The sequence below is a fragment of the Engystomops pustulosus genome, chromosome 1 (assembly GCF_040894005.1).
Source record: "Engystomops pustulosus chromosome 1, aEngPut4.maternal, whole genome shotgun sequence".
NCBI classification, from domain to species: domain Eukaryota; kingdom Metazoa; phylum Chordata; class Amphibia; order Anura; family Leptodactylidae; genus Engystomops; species Engystomops pustulosus.
The window spans coordinates 79871830-79895652 of NC_092411.1; the positions used below are offsets into that span (position 1 = coordinate 79871830).

At 42.5% G+C, this 23823-nt stretch overlaps 1 protein-coding gene and 1 long non-coding RNA gene across 4 annotated transcripts; one reads left to right on the forward strand and one right to left on the reverse strand.

Annotated features, from left to right (window-relative positions):
* Positions 1–845: 845 nt before the first annotated feature.
* On the reverse strand, positions 846–12814 carry YPEL1 (yippee like 1). 3 transcript variants are annotated; one of them, XM_072144531.1, is made up of 5 exons: positions 12514–12814; positions 8286–8564; positions 7656–7699; positions 5698–5806; positions 846–4859 (listed from the first exon to the last, which is right to left on the reverse strand). In XM_072144531.1, the coding sequence occupies exons 1-5, from the start codon at positions 12514–12516 to the stop codon at positions 4770–4772; spliced, it is 525 nt and encodes a 174-aa protein (XP_072000632.1). In that variant the 5' UTR covers positions 12517–12814; the 3' UTR covers positions 846–4769. The 3 variants fall into 3 exon arrangements, with proteins under 3 accessions (XP_072000632.1, XP_072000643.1, XP_072000641.1); XM_072144542.1 differs by lacking the exon at positions 12514–12814 and adding an exon at positions 12304–12498; XM_072144540.1 differs by lacking the exon at positions 12514–12814 and adding an exon at positions 12273–12498.
* On the forward strand, positions 12779–20828 carry LOC140125684 (uncharacterized). The gene is made up of 3 exons (XR_011854692.1): positions 12779–12911; positions 18123–18297; positions 18460–20828. It is a non-coding gene; the product is annotated as an uncharacterized lncRNA (long non-coding RNA).
* The last annotated feature ends 2995 nt before the right edge of the window (positions 20829–23823 follow it).

Below are 23823 nucleotides of genomic sequence, written 5' to 3' on the forward strand. Positions count from 1 at the left end.
AAAGGAGTTGTCGGGAGATAACATTTGATGGCCTATCCTTAGGATAGATCATTATTTGGAGATCTATGAAGTGCTTTTAGTTCATCACTTTTCATTTCATCAGTTAATCACTTTGCAGTGGTTGTACCAATGGCTGCCCAGGCCTTTGGCTTCCAAGGGGCCAACTCCCAGGTCTTATATCTAGATCCACCATCAGTGGTAAAAAAAAAAAAAACTATACTCGTCTTCTCCTCTTCCTGGCCGGGCGCATACACTATGACGCAGCAGTGTTACATCACAGTGTATGTGCCGCGCAGGCGGGAAAAGAAGATGGTGCCGAGGTCAGTGCATGACTGACAGCCTGTATAATGATGTGAGGCTGTATAATGCTGTGCTTCCTGGTGCTGGTGGCCACGCCCCCTGCAGCCTGTGTGTGTGTGTTTAGGAGAGATACAGCAGCTCCATGTTACAGCAGAACATGTCAGATTCATGTGTAGCTGATGTCTGTGTCTCTCTCCTGTATATTAGGAGGATGCAGCACACACACTAGCCATGCTTTACTATACATTACACACAGACATGAGTAGGGGGAGGAGAGGGGAGGGGTAACAGGGGTGACATCACTGCCTCTGACCATGTGACCAGCCTCATTTACATGATAAAAAATAGATGATTTTACAATTATTAATGTATGAAATAACTAGATAAAGGCTGGGATGGGATCCTTGTGAGCTGCTGCAACAGGAAGAGGTGACAGGACTAGTGACACAGACCTGATGACCGGTGTCCTTTAATTCTAGTGACCACACACTTTTTATATCAACATGATTGGGGATGTGTATTGCAGAGGAAAACAGACACAGATGCTGATTAAAGCCTTTTATTGTGATACCTCAAATTGTATACAACAACGTGAAACAAATCACACAAGTGTTGTACAATATAGCTAGGACAGAACAGCAAAGCTATGACATCTCAAAACAAATAAAAAAAATTCAGTGTAAATGGTGTAAAATAGTGAGTGAGGTGTCAGCACTAGGCATCACATTGTGTGTCAGCATGTCCCAACAGTGGCGCTGTCTGTAAATCCAATCTCAGTATAGAAGGTCTCCAGGGATGGACATCTAGAAGCTCTGCTCAGCAGGCTTCCAACACTGAAGTGGTCTAATATGCACAGTGAATGAGTCTTAGGTCTGCTTGACCCAATATCATGTCCTGGGGCGCTGACTCCTGGGATAACAATTTCACAGTAATGACAATCCATTTCTAATCCTTGCCATAAAACTTTTGGAGGACCGAGAAGCAGGGCCTGGAGTCACAACTGCTATCAGGAGTAAAAGAGTTAAATGCAGAAATGTCACTCTGGGCCATAGGACACATTTGCAAAACTTTCAAATATGAGGCAAATGTTAAAGAGTTTGCAAATAGTTTCCAGGAACCTCCCTCCCTCAGCTACTCAGATCCAATACATAGAAGAAAGCAAAAAAATAAGTGCACTTTACAATGATCTATGCACCTAACTTGTGACAATGTCAAGAGGTCATCACTGGACAAGTAAGTACTTGTAGAAATGAGAGGTAGACCATCTCTTCCTATGGACTGGCAATGTGTTTAGATAGAAGCTGGTTGGTTGTCCCTAGTAGCCGGTGTGGAAACACTGTAAAGATGGCATGTGAAAACATTCTAGCAGTTTTATATGGAAAAGATTGAGTGACCACAAAGCAGTAAATAGTTCAGACTCCGAAACACAACAATGCAGGGGTCTCTAGATTCTAGCAACCTATGGTCATAAGAGTCAGGGGTAGAATCTCATCACTGCTGGACACAGCACTGGATCAAGTAAAAGTCACATCAAGTACTATTCAACGTCGTCACTGTTATCAGGACAGGTAGGAGAGAGCATCAGATCAAGTACAAGTCCCCCTTATTATCGCTTTATAACCAGGGGCAGGCGTGGCAGACTGCTAGTCTACTATCAGGGGATTGGGATAGTACTGGAACACAAAAATGTAATGAATCCTAATGACTTCCCAGAAAATAAAAATATATAACAAAAAAAATATAAACACACAGAAATGTTTAAGTAGCTACAAGAATAACAAAAGTACTTTTGGAGGGAGAAAACATCATAAACACAAAACACTTAAATATTATCCATAATATTATATACAAAATTGGTTAGATGGAAAATGTTTTTTTTTTCTTTTTTATTTCATGTTTTATACATATATTTTTCAAGTTTTATGCAAACCGCTGTAAAACAAAGACAAATCAGGACCAGTAACCAGACTGTCCTACATATTTATATATAACCGTAGCCACAACCGGGAGCCATTAATAATTGGTGGATGCTTTGTTCATGAGGCAAGAACAGGGTGGCTGTTTATTTTATTAAATTAGGTTTTTTTAATAGAAATTTGGAGGCCAATATTCCTAAGGAACTGTGTGTTACTTAGTCCCACAAGTTCAATGGATTCATAGCAAAGTGCATAGCAAAATATATAGGGATATATTAGATAAGGTCTTAAATTTACATTACACAGGTTAGCAGATCGGTTCACTCTATTTACCTGCAGGCGATGGTGAACACTGCTGCACCGCAGCCCCTGCATGTGAATACAAGGCGATGGTCTAAATCCAGCTAACAGATTAATATTCATAGATCATGTTCAGTTAAGGCCAGGGATACACGGCGACTATTTTCAGTCCTAGCGACCGATTTTAACCATTTCTATGCAGTTGTCATTCATAGTTAAATTCAATCGGTGGAGCATGAAACAGTCTCAGTGTAGCTTCTAGCCTCAAGCAGGCACCTTTCTTTTCGGAAAACCTCTTTCAGCACCAGCAGAGGTTTCGATAGATTACTGACACGGTACACTTCCAACTGTATGAAGATCCGATTCACACAGTGCAAAGGATGACCAGGTGTATGTGAAGAATGCACTGAAAGAGAAGTTTTCTATCTACATCCTATAGCAGTAATCTACCTTCTAGAAATAGAATAAAAGCAGTAGCTGAAATCGACAAGTAGCATAAAGTGCAGTTCTAGCTCTAGATAATGCATTAAGCAGCATTGCATCAGTTATTACACTGAGAGTTAGCATTACATAGAATCACACAGAATATTTTGGAGGCGCAGGGGACAGGAGCATTGCTATTGCATGGATTTTTTTTTATAGTATCATTTGATTCAAAGTGCTCACAGTAGTGGTAGTGTTTTATAGAAAAATAAAATGGTCCTGCAAAAGCCAAAACTGGTTGTAACCCCCAGCCCTCTGAAGGCTAATGAACATATAGGTTATGTGCAGAAGATAGAATATCACACTTCTATAAATGGGAATAAAAAACAAATAAGCTATAGTAATGCAAAGCCCACATCAACCACAAAAGCGCAGAGAAAATTCATATTAAGCAGATGTCCTTGCCTCATTGTTAGAGGCCTGGAGAAAGGGCAAAAAAAAATATATAATCAAAAAATGATGTGCGGGTACATTACAATTGTTATCATAAGAAAAGTAGCCCATAACATGGGACACATGCCACACACAGGGAAATGGTGGAAGGTTAGGCTCAGTTTGCTCACAATTTCCTTCTTCCCTCCACAGCAGCCGCACTGTGCAATGTAACATGTAAGTCGGTAACATTTACTTATATTGTTCAGGTTCATTTTCTACTGAAACTTTGGGAAAGATTTAACCAGCAAACCACCCACACCCCAAGGCTTAAATTACCTATGCTACACAAAATGGGGAGTATACTATACAAACAAGAAGGGCCTTTACACCAGAAAGATTCCCTACATTGTGAATGTGCAAATAAGCGGGAGCAGGCCGACCATCACTTCCAATGCCCTCTTCTTCCAGTGCATTAAATGAATGGTTAATGGAACCAGCCATAACACAATTCTGATGTCTGCAGCACCAGTTACACAATAATGGTCTCTGCAAACCATCTTGCTCCCATGTGAGGTCTGCCACGGCAACCACTGCATTAACTCATTTTTTTCTATGCAAATGGTTTCCCAAATGTGAATTAGTCTGGAGCAAATAAACTGTAGGGCAAGAAATATTATATAATATTATTTTTTCTCCTTCACCATGAGAACCTTCCCCCATCCGTGGGAACTCCTAAAATATGTGTAAACCAAAAAGGAACATCACTGTAAGCTGGCACTTCTTTGCACTAAGGGAGAGCAACAAAGGGATTGCAAGTCTTGAACATGCACTGAAGGCTTGGAAAACATTATCTTCTCCTTCCTGGTATCTTCAGTCCCAGGACATGAGAAGCCTTGCACTTCAAGGTCCAAAACGTTGGTCATGTAAGGTCAGGGGTTGATTATTCCTTGTATATCCTTGTCCGATGCCCACATTTCCTCTGTTTTGGAATTGTTATGCCAAGATGTGTAGAGGATAAAACAGTATAGGCATGCACAATAACATAACTGCAAGCCAACATAGGTTTCAAGGACATGTAAGTTTACACGTTGGAGGATGGGAAGGATCTATTCCAGTGCGTTGCAGCAAAATTTGACAGCTGATCACACACAAGAATAGTCTACATAAGGGAGGGCAGGTAAAAGGGAGAAGGAACCTTCAACAACATGTGGATATTCAAGTTCAGCCACAACGTGTCCATACTCTACTCTACCAATCCATGAGGTTACTTTTTTTTTGTTGAAAAGTTCAATATTTTATCGGTTGCTCTAGAAGAAAATCCACAGTTCAGTTTTACATTGCCTGTAATAAAGGTTTCGATGAGGTGCAACCTGATCAGAGAGCAATGGACAGGAATCAATCCCAGCCATTGTCTTTTATCATGTGAGCCAGTTCAATGATAAACTTTCCTTCCTTGTATTTCTGACTGCTTTCAAAGGCATGTTCCTGTGGGAAAGAAGGAAATGTGATTAATACAGAAAACAGAAGCCTTACAGCAAAATGCCTTACTCTTACTAGCATCTCCTTTCCTTAGCTCTGTGCTTGTCGTCGCTTGGTAAGACAAAACTGGGAGGGAGGACTGTATTCTGCACAGGAACAAACCCTCAACAGGAAAGAGAGGGACAATTGGAGAATCCCAATACTGAAGGGCTAATGAAGCTGCCGCATAGCAGCCAAGATGGAAAGAGAAGGTGACCATTTACTTGTTGGTGAAAGTCCTTTAACAAGGTCAGGGCCTCATAAATAGACCTAAAAACCAACCCCTCCAGAAAATTACAGATCTACAAAGTTCTACAAAGATCTTGAACCCTGTGAGTGTTGGTTTGCTGGGTCATGTGATCAGCAGTCCAGAACGCGCTGCTTTTTATACAGGAGATCAGTCTGTGGAGGACTCCTATGGACTAACTTTAAATTTCTCTTGGCAACTGTCAGACTTCTCCCCTCGGCACCCAGCTCCTACTCTCCTTGTTCCCTCATTCATCTCAGTGAAACTTCAGGGTGTGGGCCAAGCAATTACACCAATACTCCATTCCCTTGACTCATTCCAGAGCACATTATCCTGATGACAAGATGTCCAAGTGGTCAGACATGTGTTCCCCATTCCCTTTAATAGCTGTGATGCCACATGTATTCAAAAGGTTTCACCAAAAGCTGCTATAAAAAGTTTGTTAAATATGCTCTATGAATAGACTAGAACTGACAAACATTCGGTCTGAAAATATGTTCTCTTAACCTGAACAATCAGAAGCAGTTTTATGCCAAAAACTTTGTATTAGTAACTCACATATTTCCAGCCAAGTGTGGTTTTACAGTTCTCACAGTATATATCAGCAACTGCATGCAACCCGGTTAAAAGGACCCGCTCTTCTGCTGGTCCACAGCCGACATTTACCCTGCATGACAAATGGAGTTTATTGTCAATAATGACAAACAAAAAGTATCGATCTTCATAGCACATTCACAAACAATACTTTCCATTAACATACAATTATAACATTACTCTAGGGCCAGACTATGTTATACTATAGAGAAGAAAGCCATTATGTAAATGCTACCACAAACACCTTGTGGGATCAGATTGCATACCTTCGGGTATCTATAAATGCAGACACCCTTATTTTGAGACCATTTGTATTTCTCATAGGCCTTGTTACTCAGTGTTGGGCAGTGTGATGAGTAAGCATTGCAGTCACTGCCTCCAGAAAGAATAGCCTGCACATACACCCGTTTTAACCCCCTCATGACGTTAACAATAATAACAGCAGCATTGTGTGGCAATGGACGGGATTCCATTAGAGACAGCCGGGGTCACACAAGGGAAAGCAGAAATACTGTATTACCATTTTAGCTGTGATCGCTGTGTGAGAGATCACATGGCCATGCTGCGGCTCCAGTTAGAAAGAAAAAAAAAAGGAATTAAAAATAAAGTGCCCAAATGATGTGAAATGTCTTCTGGGATGAAGGTGGCACGTCACAACCACTAGTCTCCAGAGACTGGAGTGAAATAGAAAAGAGAGTATTCTTTTCTTGTTCTATATTTTAGCATTTTGGCCATTTTCTTTATCTCTTTCTTTTAGAGGGGGGAAAGCTTGGATTTATATTACATGAATCCCAGAATGCATTCATAGGGAAAAGGTTAAGTACACAAGTATGGACAAAAACCACATTGTTTGAGGTACTTACAATTAAAACATAAAGGGGTTAACACGCAGCAAGCCACTTCTATCTGTGAGGCTTAGTTAGATTCCAAACCAGCAAATCTTGGCAAGCAGAAGCGAATACTACAAGCATTTCAGATACTTTCCTAATCTGACTGTATAAATTACACAGAACAAGCGGGTAGCAAGTCCTCTAGAATTTCCTACTTGTAGAGCCGACTAGCAGTTTGAGAAGATGCCATATACGCCAGGTGCTGTTAGCAGAGCAGAAAGGACTCCTCTCTCTCATGTAATCTATTTATAGCACATGACAGCTACTCACCAGATTATAAATAAGGAAATGACCTGACGGATAAGAGCTTTGCACTACAGACCAATATACAAGGTGTGATCCGAATGAAATCAGTGATACATGGCCGGAGACAATAATCTAGAATACTAGGTTTGGGACACTAAATCTCTGCAGCATAAGGCCATGCTGATGGTTTCCCTAAGAGATTAAAATAAGAGAACAAAAAGTTTTTGCAAAATAATCAGTTGCAATACAGCTTTCACTTGGCAGGGTATGAAATGAAAGCTGTGCTCTGATAGGTTGTTACTGGGAACAGGACCACTTTTAATAAATTAAACCAATAGATTTAAATTTCAGTGAGCAAGTCTTCTCTATCTTATAAGTCAGAAAAATATAATAAAATGGATGTCAAAGAGGTAATTAGGGTTACCTTTTTTAGCATATATTTAATAACTGTCTAAAGGTAAAAAGTTCACAAGGTAAATGGTAAATTCCTGAAATGCAAACATCTTGAAACTTGTTTTTCTAGGCTGAATATCTGTGGTTGTCCAAACACATTAAAAGTCGACTGAGCTCAAATTGTGACTGTACAGACATCCTGAGGATATAAGCCACAGGTTAGAGGGGTCTGTCAGCAGATCATTCCCTTTGATTGAAATGACAAGCAATGCACGTTGGGTGGATCCAAGCATGTTGCAGCAAGTGTGGGCATGACTACTGTCCAACAATGTGGTCATAAAAGTAATAGTGTGAAAATCTTTAGAAAGTAAAAATAGGCACAGAAGTACTTACACAGAGTTGAAGAGGTAGGCTCGTCCTTGACTTCCCTGAAATGACTGTGGGGGAAGAAAAATGTGTTTATTATGAGTTTCTACAAATGTTTATTTCTACCACTGATCTGTTAAATCAAGTTATATCTTGAAACAGTCAAGAGAATATGCCTTCTATCTTAATAAGGAAATGTGTATAATATGCCTGAATATAGTGTAGGAACCTTAATTACTCTCTTAGAAAAGCTGGGTGGCGCAACACCAATACTGCTTTCCCAAGACCTATTAGTTACCTATACAATACAATATAGCTCCATAAAGTGCTGCTTTATTTCTTCCTCCCTCTTAACACATAAGCCACAAAGCCGACCACAATCTTTTTCTATGTAGCCTTATGGCATAAACAGGTGTGTCACATGAGGCCAAGTAGGTCAGGTAGGTTGTTTTGGCCCTACCCTACAGTGGATAGGTACATATTATTTACTTTGAGGCCGCTGTGTGAGTGTATGAGATCTGAAGTAAACATGGTAGGATCCTAGACACATTTGATGTCGCCTGAACCTGTCTAAATCATGTGGCCACCTTTACCAAAAAGACTTGTTCAGCTTTGCTTAAAGCAAATAGTTTACTGATAAAAACCACAACCACTTACCTTGGATATCAACTCATCGTGATTGGCTAAATGTGCTCTGCAGTGAATACAGCTGTAGGTCCTGTGACAGTTTGGCAGATAGGCCTGGAAAGTTTTGGACTTTGTCATTTTCACCATGTCTGTCTGTGGTTCCTCACTCAGCTCGGGGCTGGCACTGGAAGAATTACAACTTTGCTGCACTCTCTGACAAAAGAAACACTGGAAAATGCAAGCAAAAGCCGTTGTTGGTTTGGGGAGTGTGTGGCACTTCCCACACAGATGCCAAAGGAGAAAGACAACCTGTGGGGGGTAAATAGAGAAGAAAAAAAACATAAGAAGACATCACCAATATTTATTTACATCAGACTTAACTCTAAAATAACACTGAAATGGTTGTGTGTACCTGGGCCTAGTAATAGACCCATCTTCCAAACTCCCTGAACCGTGTACCTTCAATAAAAGACATTTCTTCTCTGCACAGTCTGAGCCACTTCAATAATATGATATCTATCTTCACTATAAACATGGTGCCTGGGAATTAAACTGCACCGTCTATGTGAAAGATTTCCTTTAGAGGGCCGAAAATACTCAATGTCATTTCGTGAGCAAATATATGTAAACAGTGCTCAAGTTTTCCTCCCGTCTTCTGCAACGTGGTCAGCAAGCTGAAACCTAAACAAACAACTTGCAAGCGCAGCAAACCAAATCCGTGTGTGGTATCCCAGAATAGAAAGGTAAATATAGCATCCATATTACTGCCGATGCAGAAAGCAGAGGAGGGGGGTTGTATAGAGTCTACACCGGACGTTCGGCTTTTTTTTTGGACTTTCAATTTCAATGCTCACATTATACTTTCCTAACAAGGTACAATTGGGGTATAATTCTATAAAGCTTATGGTAATCGCATTAAAAATGGAAATACAAAGCAGCACATGGATTGAAGTGTGCAGCGGAACTGACTTATACAATCTTCATCACTGTGGCTGAAGGAACTATATTCTGTAGGGCGTTATATACCAACCATCCGTATTACTACTCATTTGTAAAGCGCCAACATAGCCCAAATTACTACAGAATACAAGTCAGAAACTGATGAAGGAACATGAACCACACATTATTTGTACCTTACACAATAGAATAATCAGCCCGAGCCGGTAAGGAAGACCCCCCAGAGAATTGAAAATCCAGCTCTGAGCTCTTACAGATCTCGGAACTCAAGGCCAATAATGACATCTACATGGAAACTTACTAAACTTTATTTACATACGTGTAAAATAGTGGGCGGAAGGGAGAATACACTTCAATCAGCTACATAAATCTGTGGAACGTGTAAATTAACCTAATGGCACCTTTCACCTCCCTGGGGCAAAGAGGGAAGATACACTGTACAAAGGAACCCTCACAACGTATACCTTTAATCTTTTATCATATATTCAAGATATGTCACAGATAACGATAACTGTTATTTATATAGCTTCAACATATTCTGCAGCAATTTGCAGATCATGAGGTACATATGCAAACACAGGAAGACATTACAGTGTAATAACATGGGCAGACGAAACAATAGGAGTGAGAGATAGAATACAAACTTGTGGAGACTGGTAGCCCCCTTACCATAGAAGTAATGAAGAGAGCTGCCACTTCTCCATTTACTGGCCACCAGGATTTGGTCACCACTGGGTCAATAACCCCACCATATTCTCACCCCTGTGGATTGAGAGGCCTGTGCAGGTTCCCATAGGCAAATGCAAATGGAGATAAGACTAATCTGCACCCCCCTCATTGGCCCCATAGAAGCTGCAGCGGCTGCCTTTATAGCGTGTACAAAAGAAATGCAAAAATTAATTTGGATAGATAATAATAATTCCTTTATTTATATAGCGCACACAGATTACACAACGAAAACGGAAACAGCTGCTAGACATGTGATTTATGTGCATTATAACGTGTCCATTAAACTATCCACCATTGATCAAGGGTGCCATATATGGGAAACAGGCGATGAAAATACAGCGCTCAATGCGACAGTATGAACACCTGCCAACATAAACAAAGCGTGTGCAGACGGGGAGACGGGATGGATCAGAAACACCCCTAAAGTGACGTGCATCCAAGTATCCACCTTGTTAGTAGTCGCTCCATAGTGATCACTGTTTACACTGAATCCACAAAGTACGCTCAAGCCACTAACCTGCGCCTTCTCCCAAATATAGGGGCACTAGAAAACATGTCAGTGAATGTTACAGAAGCAGAAACCTATAACCCTCCCACCTCCATCCTTATTTACAGATAACACATTGCAGATCAAGCCAAGCGACTCTAATAATAATAAAAATATTACATACACAAAAACATGTATACAGAGGAGCCCCAGGCACAGCTCGCCTTGCAATGCTTCTGAACGGAGCGTCATGTGATGACGTAAACATTTGGTTATAGCCTTCGCTTCAGACAAAGGAGAAAGGCACATGGCTGAGAACATAGCCCAAGCCAAACACTGGCAGCAAGCACATGGACAAAGGGTTCTTGGAGACCCGTCCAGTGTGGCTACTGTACTACACAAATAACTCTTGGACATTGCTGAATGTTAGAGAAGCTGATCTGGTTCTGCCTTGTTTACATTGTGTACAATGTAGAATTACCCTGACTGTGGATGGGGGCACTGAACACAAAGACGCTTCCTGACAACAGTCACACAGGAAAGTCATCTGGAACAAAGTCCATTGAGATGAGGGAATGAGCGCAATAACCCTGGCATGCCGTCTACAAGAAAGCCTGGATCCAACAACTCTCCGATGGCTTCTGTCTATAAATAGAAGCATGTCTCTGACAGCTCGGGGGGGGGGGGGATTACTCCATAATACATGGACAGTTGTCATCCATACTGCCCTAATATAGTCTCCTCACATCACACAAAGAGAGCGGGAGCAGGAAGAGAAAGCGGACAATAACACACAGACATGTTGTCTATGACGTCAGGCAGCCTTTGTTATCCATACACTGTATGAGGATAATCCGCTGACAGTTGGCATAGCTTACGGTTAACACTGATACTTTGTACAATTTTACACATTGGGCTGGGAAATGCTCAGAAATAATCACATCCTCAGAGCTAGACAAAGGACCCTAAAAGTAGAAAGGTGATCTCTAACCATGTGCCCCTGCCAGGACATGGGTGATGGAGGCGTTTGTCACACAGGTAGAATAAAAAATGACATATAATTAGCACCAGCTGAGCGTCACCGGGGTGATAATTACCCCCTGACTAGCAGCTCAGATGGTTTATTACTCTGTGCATTGTCTGCCCCTGAGTTACCACAACACAAAGGGAACATGTCTGTACAACAATGGAGAGAAACATTATATCCTGTACACAGTACACATGTCACCATAGAAGACCTCATCACCTCATTTACCCCAGGCATGGGCTCTGCCAACAGGGGGCGCTCACACCACTGTCAATACTACATTTCTTCATGGTGGAATACAAAAAAAGATTATTATCGACAAGTTTCCAGTGTTTTAGTGCCATGATGCCCCTCATTGCAGGATTTACCCTTCTATTTTATAATATACCCTCGCAGGATTTACCTCTCTATTTTATAATATGCCCCCTCATCACAGGATTTACCCCTCTATTTCATATCATGCCCCTTCATCACAACACAGGATTTGCCCCCTCATCACAGGATTTACCCCTCCATTTTATATTATGCCCCTTCATCACAATGTATCCCTCCATAACATAACATTCCCTCACAACACAGGATTTGCCCCCTCATCACAGGATTTACACCTCAATACCATAATCTGCCCCCTCATCACATTTTGCCCTTCTGTATATAACGTGTCAGTCTATAAGCTCATACAGTCAGGCAGGTAGGTAGTCACCATAGTGTGAGTGCCCCTGGGGGAGCCATGACGTTCCTCACTAGGGGAGACACTCTTATCAGACACAATGCCCCCTTCCTCCGCACATTTCAGCCTCCGCTTCCCCCTCCTTACTGATTGCTTCTTGCTCCCTCTTCTCTTTCACCTTCACCAGCTTCTATGTCGCTCATTCTCCGGGCGGCCTTCACAACCCGCCGCCACCGCCACCTCCTCCCGCCGCTTTTGTTTTGTTTCTGACTGGAAACCGATCAACGGCGGTTTAGGGAGAAGGGGGGGAGCCTACGTAAAAACACTGTCGCTAAGAGCCAATCAGAAGGTAGATGCTTTTTTTGCCGTCACCAAGTCAAGAACCAACCATTCACAAGCCCAGGGCTGTGGGACAGAAGAGTCCAATGATCTCCCGAATCCATGTGCGTCACATCCAATAAGAACTCGGCCTTTGCGAGCACTGGCCAATGGCGCGCAGAGGCTGCTTCTAGACAAAGGATGTTTTGGTTGCGGTTGGGGAGGTGACTAGCTGAGGGGGTGTAACCAGGAATGACAGCAGCCGCTTCATAGAGCTGCTCTAGTGATTGGTTGTAAATTATGACAACTTTGTGTCTCAGCCAATAACGGGTTAGGGGCGGAGTCTAGGACTGTTTGGGTTCTTAACAACAGGCGCGGGCCCGGTGAGCACGCGGCGATGGGGAGGAGCTTCGGGGACGCGCCAAGGAGGATAAACAACAGGAGAGTGACGAAAGCACGGCCGCTGCGGTAACGCTTAACCCGTTAGTCACCGGGCAGCCATTGTTGTCTCGGCCGCACACCGACCCTTGAAAGATACATGTGAACTGCATGACAATCACGGGCGCAATGCGACTTATTGTTTACCCGTGTTAGAGGGAGTCACATATGGCGGGAATAGTGACAAGTGTAGACGTGCAGAGACACAGACCGGGAGAGGGAAGTAGCGGGGCAGTTACTGGCAGCAACCAATCACTTGGCAGCTTTTATTTTGCATTAAAGAGTTTAAAGGACAGGACACCTACCATTACATGTACTGACCGTAGCCTGCAATCACCTAACTGCTCGCTACCTTGTCCAGGGAAAGGTACAGTATTTGAATATCTCTAGGACATCCGTAATACTCCAAAATCAACTTTATAAAAATATGCTAATGAGTCTGAGGCGCTCTGACTGACACCAGGCTCCTCCCAGCGGTCATTTTTCCACAACTCTCACTCTTGCTATAACCCTCAGACTCATTAGCATATTGTTAGAAAGTTGATTTTGGATTATTACAGATGTCCCGGAGATATAAAACACGCTAAGTGAGGGCAGTCACCGTCACTAAATCTGATGGCAGATGTCCTTTAAAAATGGGAAGAAGAACCAAGTTACTACAGGCAACTGCCCCACTTGTGTTGTGCTGATTCCCATATAGAGCAAATAGGGAAATGGAAGAAACATCTCTATTCCACAGGGAAATAATTGATATTTATCACCTGCATGTGATCACTGTGGACTCTAAGAAGAGACATCTAAAATTGTCTGTAACCTATAGCAACCAATCAGCAATGCTTTCAATTTCTTAGTTTGAATGAAATCTACCATGAAAATCCATCATGATAAACCAGGGACACTTACTCCAGGCACCGTGACCATAGTTATATTCTTATATTTGTTATCCATGGCCTCTTTCCTACTAAAATCAACTGTAATGGGGCATCGGTGACTGGAGACCAAGAGAAGGCAGAGATATTTAATAGGTTTTTTAGCTCCGTTTATACAATAAAAGAGAGAACTTCTGACGTGGGCAGTGCCAGTGCGGGTCATGCATCCTGTAATATACTAGACTGGCTGCATGTAGGCATTATCCAATCTAAGCTCAATAAAATCAATGTGTACAAAGCTCCTGGACCAGATGGGTTACACCCCAGAGTTCTTAAAGAACTCAGTTCTGTTATTGCTGTACCACTGTCTAAAATCTTCAGGGATTCTGTAATGTCTGGTGTGGTGCCAAGTGACTGGCGCAAGGCAAATGTGGTGCCAATATATAAAAAGGGCTCTAGAACTTCGCCAGGCAATTACAGGCCTGTAAGCTTAACTTCCATTGTGGGGAAAGTGTTGGAAGGGTTAGTAAAAGACTATATACTGGAGTATGTGACATCACATAGTATAATAAGTGACAGCCAGCATGGGTTTACTAAGAATAGAAGTTGTCAAACTAACCTTATCTGCTTCTATGAAGAGGTGAGCAGATGCCTGGATGGAGGAGCAGCTGTGGATATTGTGTTCTTGGACTTTGCAAAGGCATTTGACACTGTCCCTCATAGACGCCTGATGGGTAAAATTAGGGCTATTGGTTTGGCAGAAATCATTTGCAATTGGATTGAAAACTGGCTGAAGGATCGTATCCAGAGAGTTGTGGTCAATGATTCCTACTCGGAATGGTCACCAGTTATGAGTGGTGTACCTCAGGGTTCTGTGCTTGGCCCACTACTATTTAATATATTTATTAATGATATAGAGGTAGGAATTAATAGCACTGTGTCTATTTTTGCAGATGACACCAAACTGTGTAGTGTACAGTCTATGGAGGATGTTCATAGGCTGCAGGGTGACTTGGACAAACAATGTTTGGTCATCCACTTGGCAAATGAGGTTTAATGTGGATAAATGTAATGTTATGCACCTGGGGGCCAATAATCCAAAGGCAAAATATGTCCTTGGGGGAGTAAATCTGGTAGAGTCCCTTGTTGAGAAGGACTTGGGGGTACTAGTAGATCATAAATTGAATAACAGCATGCAATGTCAATCAGCTGCCTCTAAAGCTAGTAGGATCATGTCATGTATCAAAAGTGGAATGGACTCTCGTGATAGGGATGTAATATTACCACTATACAAGGCACTGGTTCGGCCACACCTGGAATATGCTGTCCAGTTCTGGGCACCGGTCCATAAAAAGGATGCCCTGGAGCTGGAGAGGGTTCAACGTAGAGCCACAAAACTGATAAGGGGTATGGAGGGTCTTAGTTATGAGGAAAGATTAAAACAACTAGATTTATTTAGTCTGGAAAAGAGACGACTACGAGGGGACATGATTAATTTATATAAATATATGAATGGTCCATACAAAAAATATGGTGGTAAGTTGTTCCAGATTAAATCAAATCAAAAGACGAGGGGCACTGTCTCCGTTTGGAGAAACCAAGGTTTAATCACCGGAGGCGACAGGGCTTTTTTACTATGAGAACTGTCAATCTGTGGAATAGCCTGCCTCAGGCACTGGTCACAGCAGGGACAGCGGAGAGCTTCAAGAAGGGTCTAGATGCCTTTTTACACCTAAATAACATTGATTGTTATGCTATATAGGATTGTTTCCCCTAAATCTCTTCCTCATCCAATCCCTACCCTTCCTTGGTTGAACTTGATGGACAAGTGTCTTTTTTCAACCGTACAAACTATAATGCTAATAAGCATGAGGGCTCTGGTAGGTGTTTCCACACTCGCTGTAAGGCTCCTTTCACACAAATGGCTGAAACCCAACATACATTCAGCTGGAGATGTGGTAGGGTGACCGCTCCTCCCCCTCTCCTCTCCATAGCAAAATGTGCTGCCGGGCCATATGCATGTAATTTTTTTGGATAATAAACCATGCCCCTTGCCCTTCCCCTTATCCCACCCCCATCGTATGCCCACACAGTATAATATAAATAATGTACAGTATAATACATAAAATAATGGCTCTTACACCAACTATTTTCACCTTGTACTATGGCCCATTCCCCTCTCTTATTGTTGTCCCTTTTTTATTATGAACTAGTCTCTGCTCCCCCTCCCCTTTCATTGGTCCCAATTTCTCTGCTCCCCTTCTTTATTATGCCCCTTATCTGCTCCCCCTCTTATTGTGTCCCCCCTCTCTGCTCTCCTTCCTTATGTTCCCTCTCTGCTCCCCTTCCTCATTATCCCCCTTATCTGCTCCCTTTTTTATTGTTCCCCCTTTCTGCTCCCTTTCCTCGTTCCCTGTTGCTGTCTCGCTTCTTCCTCCACCGTGTCAACGTTTTTACAGAAGGGTAATAATACTCCTCTTACTATTTTTGGGGAGTATTTTTAGCTGAGGAGGAGTATTAAATTTTCTGTAATACAAATATTTAATTCCTAGCTGTATATAATGTTAACAGATGCTATTTATACATGAAAATCATCTTCACCGCACACTCGCACAGCACACTACACCCAGCACAGCACCCAGTATACTCACTACTCACACTACACCCCACACAGCGCACTCACTACACACAGTGTGGCAGATTTATCAAGCTGTCTGAAAGTCAGAATATTTCTAGTTACCAACCACAGCTCCCCTTTAAAATATTCATGAGCACTAGTGAAATGAAAGCTGAGCTGGGATTGGTTGCCATGGGCAACTAGAAATATTCTGACTTTCAGACAGCTTGATAAATCTGCCCCAGTGTAGGCAGTGTACTCCCCGGCTGGGCCTTGGCACTGGTCTCCAGTCTGCCGGGATCATATTAACACTGGTAACACTGGCCATGGCCTGCAGTGCGAATAGCAGGACGAGGAGCAGCAGTCCCGTTGTCCATATGTCTCCCTTGGGGCCAGCGTTTTGTGCCGGGTCACTCCAACGCTCCCCTGACACAGATCACTTCATCACGTGTCCTGCTGAACAGTCCGGCACGAGCTGCGATCGCGCTAGTGACATCACCCTCGTTTGCAGTGCACGAGGGTGCACCCTCGTTTTACGCATGCCAATTATTTTGGGGGGGTAATTGCGCCTCATCATGTGTCCATGACGCGTGGTGAGGCGTTAATGCAACCTTTGACCGTGTCTGTACTACAGCAGTGCCCTGAAGGCGCGCTATGATGACTTCCCTGCGCCTGCCGGCATCTGCTGTGCAAAGATACGGCTAAGACCCGGTGGTGATACAGAGAGCTGATTGCTCTCTGTATACCTATAGAAATTCATCTACAAAGTTGATGTCTCCGGCCATACCTCTCGCCCGGCAGGACAGAGTCTGAAATTCAGGACTGTCCCGCTGGATCCGGGATGGTTGGGAGGTATGCACGGCTTAAGACTGAGCACACACGTGTGTGTTTACCTTGCTGTGCCCAATGCACTCCTGTGGCGGCTGTATGCTACCTGCTGTTTTTACAACATACAGCTGCCATATTTGGTGTGTAAGGGGCCTTACAATTAGCAGAGCAGGTTTCCCGCCCCCCTGGACTTCCTCCTGCTGTGAGATTACATAGGTAGAGGAGGGGTGAGATAGTTTTGCTTATTGTAACAAGTGAAAAGACATCACTGAGGGGCTCTAGAAACAACACCCCAGAGGCCCTCAGACTCATTAGTATAATTTTAAAAGTTGATTTTAGAAGGAAGGAGACCATGGATAACCATTATAAGAAGACACAGTCAGTGTCCCTGGTTTTGATGGTAGATTTTCAAAGTAAGTATTATATGAGTGACACTATTATGCTTGCCTGGTTAAAGTGACCAACCCCTTTAAGTAAATTTATAAGTAAATTATAAAAAGTAGTTTACAATTTGTTTTTTTAATCTTCCCTTACATTTTTTCCAATGGCTAAAAACATATATACAGGCTAAACATGTTTTCTAAGGTGACACATTGCTATATGAATTCTATCATTATATGTGTGGATAATTTGTATCTTTTACAAAGATATAATTACTGATGACAAAAAAACTAAATTATAGCGTTCAATGTCCGTTTTCTTCATCAGAGGCCATGATGTTTCAGTCTGTGATCTGTCATGGCAAGTGATTAAACCTAGTGCCATTTCCTGAGTGTTAAGAGGGACCTCATAGTAAAGACAAGCAGGGAACCTGTGAGAATTGCACTGTAAGGGTTAAATGGAGAGCCTTTTGTGCATGTGCTTTTATGTCACACAGAATTATTTTTTTTTTTAATTACCGGTACATTTTTTTTAATTTTTTTACAGTTTTTGCTCATAATGGACGTGTCAGTACTTTGCCATACTCCACAGTGGATGTTACTTATGTGCCTTTTGATGTTTTAATCGATTAAGAATAATTCTTTGTCCAGCGGGGTTATTTCAATCAAATCTAAAGGAACTTGGAAAGGAGGCAAAGAACCTTATACATGATGGTTGAAAGGTGAATTGAATTCCCAATAATTCAATAACCAATAAATATGACACAACACAAACAGTGCCAAAAAGACATCCTTCACTTTAATGGGGTCCCTTGGGTTTTTGTTAGTATTCTATAACTATATTATTTAAATGAACAGTAATAATAATTCCTTTATTTATATAGCGCACACAGATTACGCAGCGCTGCACAGAGCTTGCCAGATCAATCCCTGTCCTCAGTGGGGTTCACAATCTCATCAACCTACCAGTATGTTTTGGAGTGTGTGAGGAAATCGGAGGACACGGAGGAAACTCACACAAACACAGAGAGAACATACAAACTCTTTGAAGATGTTGACCTGGATCGGACTTGAACCCAGGACCCCATCGCTGCAAGGCTGTATTGATAACTACTGAGCCACCGTGCTGCAAGCTGTGAGCAGCTCTTCTTCCCATTTAGGCCAGAACCACACATACAGGGGCTTATTTACGAAGGGTCCGCAGGCCCACTTTTGTTGGATATTCTGACGTTTTTGGGGATTGCACCCGCTGGCACAGGTATTTTACCAGGGATTTTGGTACGCGATCATATTTTGGCGCAGCCGTGCCGGCTTTCATGCGACAGAAATGGGGGGGGGGGTCGGCAGGCGATCCAACTGATTCGGACTGAGCGCGGGATTTAAATTTAAAATTGTGTCGCAGTACATGCACTTACATACACCAGTAAGAAGAAGGTGAAGTCTGGCGGAGCTGAGCAGTGAAGCGACAGATACCGAATATTGGGCGCACAATCTTTGTGAGTCGTGGCACAGTGCATTCTGGACAGACAATGCACTTTCGGGGATCGTGACAGGACAGGTAAGTAAATGTGCCCCACAGTTTTGTTGTATTAGTCTTTCCTTTTTAGTCTTGAATCAAGATTGAATTCCTTTGAGCAACCTCTAATATATAGACAGAACTATATGGCCTAGTTTTAGTGGCTGGGTTATTGGTACAGAAATTGAACATACTAGACATTTGTTTGCCACATTTGTTACATCCCCTGATTCTCATAGATTGAAAGGTTTTTCAAGCAGGGTCAATCTTTCTTTTTTACCATGTTTTTGCTCTGTAATGTCTCTCTTATTTTATGTGGAATATGATGAAGCTGTGTAAATAAAGATTTATTATTATTACCATAAGAGGTAGATATCTGCCTGCAGCATTTGAGTAGCCCTGAAGCAGAGCTCCGCCACCTGCAACTCATACAAACACTATAGAGTGCAACATCGTACACTGCACCAGCTCCTCACCACACAGGGGGAGTCTCTAGGCACCGTTGAGGCTCGGTTAGCGTCCACAATTTCCCATCTGCCTGCTGGGCCGTGTCCCTCAGTCCTTGTGCTAAAGGCAAGATGGCAGCGCCGCCTGCTCCCCGCACAGTGAGGGGAGAAGCATCAGAAGAAGAGCAGCCAGAATCCAGTGCCAGCTCACAACAGGGGCAAAACAGTCAAGAAATTATTTTTAAAAATAGGTAGCAAGAAAAATTGCCCCCAGTACATTGGAGGCTGCATATAGATCAAACACTGCAGGGTTTACAATCAGAAGTAGATGTACACACCTCACATTTCTATGCTTAAAGGTGACCTGGCAGTAGCCCTCACTAAGCTGTATGCCGTAACATCAGAATTCAGAATCACCGACAAAGTGAATGATTTGGAAAACAGATTGTGATGAAGAAATCTACGGCTGGTAGGATTATCAGAGTCAACCACCAGTCTCGCAGCTACCACGTGTTTTTTCCGTGCTCATTCCCCAGGAATTGGACCTGCAAGGACCTTTTAAAGTTGTACAGGCTTGTAGAATTGGCCCTGTGACAGCCTGGTGGTCCTCCTCTAAGCAACCATTAGGGAGGTAATGAGGTAATTGAAAAATAATTTGACGAGGTTGAAAAACTTTTTTCCGTGTCTCGATAAAAAGACGAAAGCCCCTGTAGATTCAAAATGCTATCATACTACTCATTTTGTACTACTCTGTGGAGCTAAGGAAAAATAGATGTGCATTCTGCTCAGAGCTGTTCAAAATACAGTGGAGGTTCCAACTATTATATCCTGCCATCCTAAAACTCATGCCTCCAGATGACACCTTCCAGACCTGCACTGATCCAGCAGAAATGACCAGCGAAAGCATGCAGACCTAGCAGGAGACCTTGCAACAGTGTTAAAATATTCTCCACCACATCCTTCTTCCCAATAGCAATTTCTAATGCTTCCCCAAGAAGACTCCTTTCAGAACCCCAACATCCTCCCAAGACTCCTCAGCGTACCTAAACACATCTCTGATCCAAAGACTCTCTACATTTCCAATAGGTGGATGGGAGCTGGGGTCCAATAGACACCATATTGCACTTGTATGTTCACAAAATAAATGGATTGTTAAGTTGCTCCTTGGTCATACAAAGTCGAAAGCTGATGTTGTGCTACTGCAAGAGTCTCAATTACTTATTGCAGATGTTAGACTAATGAAGCATTTCTGGTTGTCTGAAGCAATGGGGGACCCCAAGTCCAGACGAAGGGGGGGGATAACTGTGCCATACATGCTCTTCTAGAAACATCCAAAGGTGAACTTAGCATACACAATGTTTATGCCTTCAACCATGAATAGAAACCCTGGAACGAGATACATTCCTGCAGATAGCTCTGGCTAGCGATTACAATCAGCCCATGAGTGCCTGATTTTAATATAGTGCCATCTTTACCGCAAACTGATTAGGATTTGAAATTGTTAACATGTTTTGGGTTTTGGTGACCGCTGGAGATATTTTCACCCTAACATAAGGAATATTCCATTTACTCTTTTGTTAGTACAATTTAATAGTCTAGCCTATATCCACAGAAATAGAATAAATCTACTGCCTTTAGGGCGATGTAAACCATATCAAACCCCACGCCAGTCCATTTTAAATTTTGGAAGACCGGGGAACCCATTAAGTCCTGTTAGAGATACAGGCGTCTCAACATCATACCTGATTTTAGGCAGAATTGTTTAGATTTGGCAACAAATTGGAACGTATCCTAGTGTTACCAGATAAGTGCTACTTCATCGCTTTCCACCCTAATCTTTCTTTATTATTCATTAGAAGCAGAGCCATTAACGCCAATTATACACATTACCTTACAAGTGGCCAAGAGGTCTTCCCTTAACCACTGGTTAGATCACTTGCTTCTTAGTGCAAATTAATCTTAATTTATCCTGCTAGTCGTACCTGTGTCTATTAAGTTGTGGAAGACAACCTAAAAAAATAGAACACTGGTTATTGGTGAACTGAACTGTACAACATTGCTTTACGTTTTACATGTAATATTTTTAGTAATGACAGTACAATACTGTAGTTTAGGTGGTGCTTATGTATATGTTTATATGGTGATTTTAAGTTGATGGGAGTAAGGCTGTTCTGTATCAGTAGCATAGCACTTAAAATTAGGAAAACATCTTAATGTTTTGGCAATGTTGTGTCCAGGAAAATATATGTGTCATGTGACTTATGTTCAAAACACTGGCTACATGGAAGAGCCAGTTCTTGCTTTCACAGATTATGATCACCCTCTAGTGTTCAGCCGCTGCATATCAGTGCTTTTCTAACACAGCACATAAAGGGAATACAGAATTAGCATCTTCTTCATTTTATTATTCTGCTGCTTGATTGTATGGTGATATAATTAAAGAGAGAAAATGTTGCCATGTATTTGCAAGTCACATGTACTAGCTCATGACATATAGATCCACTTTCCTTATGTTTAGTGTCCCATGATCTGAGTGTAGTTAAACCACAACCTGTAAGTACTTGTATTCCCCATAAAATAATAATTTTGAACCCTGCATTGTGCTAATCCTCTTACTACTGAATGCTTGTGAACTAATTGGACCAGTAATGGACTATTGGAAAATTCCACCCTACAAATGGTCTACTCCATTGACACCCCTGTATCTAAGGGTGAACCTAAACTCTGTGCTGCCTGAGGAATGCTATAGAACGATGCCCCCCTCTGCCCCATCAGGTTACTTTTATAAATCGGATTCTCCATGCAGTGTCTCACACTCATGCTGACATCAGATGTGTAGGCAGGTGACTGTGCCCCTGATGCTGCCCCACATCTTGCTGCAGGTGGTGCTGCCTGAGGCGAGAGGCTCAACACACCTCATGGCTGTTGCACAGTGTGATGTCTCTTAGTGAGACTAAAATAATAAACATTTAAAAAATACATAATTATGATGGAAAATAAAACATTTTATTTTCACCAAATAATTTTATATTGTAAAATTGTTAGCAAATAATAAGAAATACACAAGTTCAGCTTCTGAGCTGATTGTAGGTCTCCTCCCGAGCTATGTGTTTTATATCATTATATTATCAACTTTAAGACGTTTCTGGTCTTTAAACTTTTATTCACTTTTTAATACATTTTTTAATGTGGTGCAAAATTGTGAAAAAGTTACACTTTTGCCATTATTTTTCATTACTGCAATCACCAACAGAGATAATTGTTATTACCTTTTATACTCGAGTATAAGCCGACCCGAGTATAAGCCGAGGCCCCTAATTTTACCACCAAAAACTGGGGAAACCTATTGACTCGAGTATAAGCCTAGGGTGGGAAATGCATTGGTCACAGACCCCCCAGTAGTATACAGCCAGCCCAGCCTGCCCCCAGTAGTATACAGCCTGCCCCCAGTAGTATACAGCCTGACCACTGTAGTACACAGCTTGCCCCCAGTAGTATACAGCCTGCCCCCAGTAGTATAGAGTCACCCCAGCCGCCCCCAGTAGTATACCGCCTGCCCCCAGTAGTATAGAGTCACCCCAGCCGCCCCCAGTATTATACAGCCTGCCCCCAGTAGTATACAGCACCCTAGCCTGCCCCGTGTAGTATACAGACCAGCCTGCCCCCAGTAGTATACAGCCTGCCTCCAGTAGTATACAGCGAGCCCAGCATTAAAAAAAGAAAAAAAAAAACTTATATACTCACCCTCCGGTGGCCCCGATGTGTAGCGCTGTGCAGCGGCGCATAGTATGATGTAAGACTAAAGACGGGCGCGGATGCCTGAAGACGAGCCGTGCGGACATCGGGGGAGCTCGTTCAGTTAAAGGTGTTTTCCGACTATTCCAATGCAGTGTGAAGGGAAGAAGATCACAATAGGAATAGAGTCCATTGAGTATAAGCCTAGTATACTTGAGTATAAGCCCTAGGGTGGGAAATACATTGGTCGCAGCCTCCACCCAGTATATGCCCACCAGTATAGAGCTATTCAGCCCATAGAATATGGCTAGGCAGCCCCCTGACCCCCGGTATATAGCCAGCCACCTCAAGCTCCCCAATATATAGCCAGGCCCTGCTTCCAGTATAGAGCCAGCCAGCCCCTGCTCTCAGTATATAGCCAGTCTATGCCCTGCAGTATATAGCCAGCCCATACCCCCAGTATTTAGCCAGCTAGACCATGCCCCCTAGTATATAGCCAGCCTATGCCCTGCAGTATATAGCCAGCCCACACCCCCTAGTTTATAGCCAGC

Coding starts and splice junctions, on each gene's coding strand:
- YPEL1 (XM_072144531.1), bottom strand. Junction 7,700..8,285: donor ACGATGAGTTGATATCCAAG/GTAAGTGGTTGT, acceptor CTTCCCCCACAG/TCATTTCAGGGAAGTCAAGG. Junction 4,860..5,697: donor CCACACTTGGCTGGAAATAT/GTGAGTTACTAA, acceptor TCTTTCCCACAG/GAACATGCCTTTGAAAGCAG.